Source organism: Cynoglossus semilaevis, chromosome 20, assembly GCF_000523025.1.
Source record: "Cynoglossus semilaevis isolate Cse_v1.0 chromosome 20, Cse_v1.0, whole genome shotgun sequence".
NCBI lineage: Eukaryota > Metazoa > Chordata > Actinopteri > Pleuronectiformes > Cynoglossidae > Cynoglossus > Cynoglossus semilaevis.
This window is the reverse complement of record NC_024326.1, coordinates 4,648,619-4,651,640: the sequence shown is the minus strand read 5'-3', so window position 1 is coordinate 4,651,640 and position 3,022 is coordinate 4,648,619. Positions and strand designations below refer to the sequence as shown.

Here is a 3,022-nt window from a genome sequence, read left to right as displayed (position 1 = left end):
ACTTTCTGCTCCTCCTTAAACTGTAGAAAGTGGAGGGGAAAAAAACTTCTGACATTTAGGAATAATTTGTCGTTCAGTCGTTTCTGTGCAGTCCTGACAGAAAGAATTTTTTTTTGTATTTAATGAATCTGACAGGTTTACTCTGCTTGTCTGTTTCTGATTCTATGGGTGTCTGTAATTGCACAACTGGGGAAGGGGTGTCATCAGTTCTGAAAAGCCCAGACGGGAACTGGATTGCCCTACAGAGTGCTCAGGGGTCTCATCCCAGCCTGCTGACCAAGAGGAAGAGTCAGGTCTACAGTGCTTTGGAGAGAGAGTCTGGAGTGGTGTCCGCCTACGAAGGCATGGATTCTGACAATGAGACCCAACTCCATCCTGACACTTCCTGGGGGGCCGCCCTTCAGGAGATCCATAGGAAGATGACAGGAAGTAACTTCGCGCTGCAGGACAATCTGGAGAGCGTCCACTCACCGCGAACGAGCTGTGGGAGCAGTAGAGACGATCTGCTGTCAGACTCAGAGGGCAACAGGAAAGTTAACAAGGCCCTGCTGGCCCTTTTTCAAAGGAAGGTGCCTGTAGAGCTCAGGCGACCGTCAGCATCCAGAAGGACGAGTATCATCGATGTCCACTTCACTGCTGAGGAAGTGGAAGATACTGAGGACAAAATGGGCAAAGTAGGACGTGAGCTTGAAGTTGGAAAAGTGAGGAAATCATGGAAAGAGAAACGAAAAAGCAGGAAGAACAAAGTACCAGTGACTTATGCAGTGGTAAGAAACTGAACATTTGTAGTTTATTCTCAAACACCAGTGACAATATAGGATTCTTAGTCTAGTCCCAAACTGGCTTCTGTCAGGGTTTAGGAAAAGTCAAGTATTGACTTTCCACCCTAAATTTTACGCTATTTGTAACTTCCTCGTAAAAAAAACACGACATATAATTAAAATGTTGACTAATTTGTTTTCACAGGATTCAATCAAAAACAACGCCCATTCCCAGTCTTCTCCTGATGCGGCAACATCTGATACTTTGACCTCTGAAGGCACCACACCTGTACCTGAACCCGACTGTGACCTGACTGGGCCTGGAATGACTGACACGAACAAAGAGAACAGACTGAAACCACAGGAGCCACCGGACAGAGACTGGGAGGCACCAAAGGAAGACAATGAAGAGAGAAACAAAAGATGGGAAGACGTTGATGAGGAAGATAGGAAAACGGAAATTGATGATGACAGAATGGAGGATGAACCAAAAAGAGAAGGAGATCTAGACATAGATGAAGAGTTGAAGTGCAGGTTTTATAAACTCATTGAGAAATCCCGACTGGCTTATTTTTTGTCTACCTATGATTTAGATGAACCTGACCAGAGTGAAGTAGAACTGGATGAAAATATTAAGGTGGAAATAGATGAGGAAGAGCAGGAGAGGAGTGAGGGACTGACCTTCAAACTCTGTCGACTGGAAAAGGAAGTGAAGGCAACACAGTTTTCATCTACAGAAGATGAACTAGACAGAGTCGGAACTGAAAAAAAGAACGTGGATGATGAGGATGGACGCCATGACAAGATGGTTGTGGAATTATGTAAATTAGCCAACCAGGTAAAAGCATCTCAGTTTTCTTCTACGGAGGATGAGTTAGACAGGGCGGGAAGACGTGGAGACAGGGAGCGAGGGACAGAGGAGGACATCCTGTGGAAGTTACAGGGACACACATCTGCTCAGCTACGAGATTTGGTCAGTCTCGTCAGCACCGCTCAGTTTTCATCCACAGATGAGGAGCTTGACAGAGTTACAATAAATGAGGAAGAAGAAATAATGAAGGTGAAGAGAGCAGGAAGCAGCACCAGCTCAGAAGAAGGTGAGATTGGAGATGAGCAGAGAAAATCGTTTGCTGACTTGGACGTGCAAATGTTTGACCTCATGGAGGAAACAAAAGACACAAATGAAAAGTGGTGCAGTGAAAATGCAGCAACTAAAAATGTCACGGATGATCGAATCAAGACGGATAGCAAAACCGAAGAAACATCTCCAGAAAAATATTATTTAGAAAAGTCTGAGACGGAACATGTATGTGAAGATGGGAGTGGAAATGCAAAAGAAGGAGAAGAAAGAGAAGAGATCATGTTGAAGTCAGAGTATAATGAACAAGAAAAGTCATCGAAGGAGGAACTCCGAAAAGAGAAATGGAGATCGGCAACAAGCAGTGAAGATGAAGACGCTGAACTGGACAGGATTATCAGCAGCATGTTGACGTTGACTTTAGAGAACATGCAGGGGAAAGGATGCAATCAGGAATCAGCTGAAAGTAGTCAAACAAAAGACGAGCAAAAAGGTGACGTAAAAGAAAGCACTGGTAATGCACAAAAACACGCAGGAGAAGATGAAAGGGCTCAGGGTGGAGACAACGACATGCCATCAGTAGATGTTTCTACAGAGGAAGAGACTGAGGAAGTGACCGGTGAAAATAAAAACAAGCAGGAGGAAAGAGTAGACGGCCACCGAGACCGAAGAAATGTCCTAGAGCAGAGATTTAATAGAAGAGAAAGAGACATCATGGATAGAAGCAAAGAAATGGAGACAGAGGCCGAACTGATGAGAACACAGGATGATGCAGCCGAGGAACACTGTGTGGGTACAGACATGCAAGGACATTTTGAAGAGCAGAGAACGTCTCTGCCACAGGAGGGTTTTCCTACAGCGGTTGAGCTCCAACAAGTCACAGCAGTAACGTAACTTTTTATTTCTCAAAATGGTTCATTATTAATATTGTCCCTCCATAACTTATCACTTAACAAACCATCAAATACCCACCATGAATCTGTTGAACTGAAGTGTTTCTCAATGTTCTCTGTCTACTGTGATGAAATTGATGAACCTAGAAGAAGAGACAAGAGGGTAGGGAGACAGAGACACCTCACAGTCCTGACTTGGCAAAGACTTTATGACAATGATAGAACTCGTCAAGGACGTAGGAGACAAGTGGGAAACACGTCTTCACATCTTTTAATTAGTAACATCTAAC

At 44.1% G+C, this 3,022-nt stretch overlaps 1 protein-coding gene across 1 annotated transcript in view; it reads left to right on the top strand.

Moving 5' to 3' along the window:
• The window catches only part of LOC103396172 (rab effector MyRIP-like), a 5,559-nt gene extending 2,544 nt beyond the window's left edge, over nt 1-3,015 (top strand). The window contains exons 6-7 of the mRNA XM_025052420.1: nt 76-767; nt 967-3,015. Coding sequence (XP_024908188.1) covers nt 76-767; nt 967-2,733 — 2,459 coding nt within the window. The 3' untranslated portion in view covers nt 2,734-3,015. The remainder of the gene's footprint in view (nt 1-75; nt 768-966) is intronic.
• The last annotated feature ends 7 nt before the right edge of the window (nt 3,016-3,022 follow it).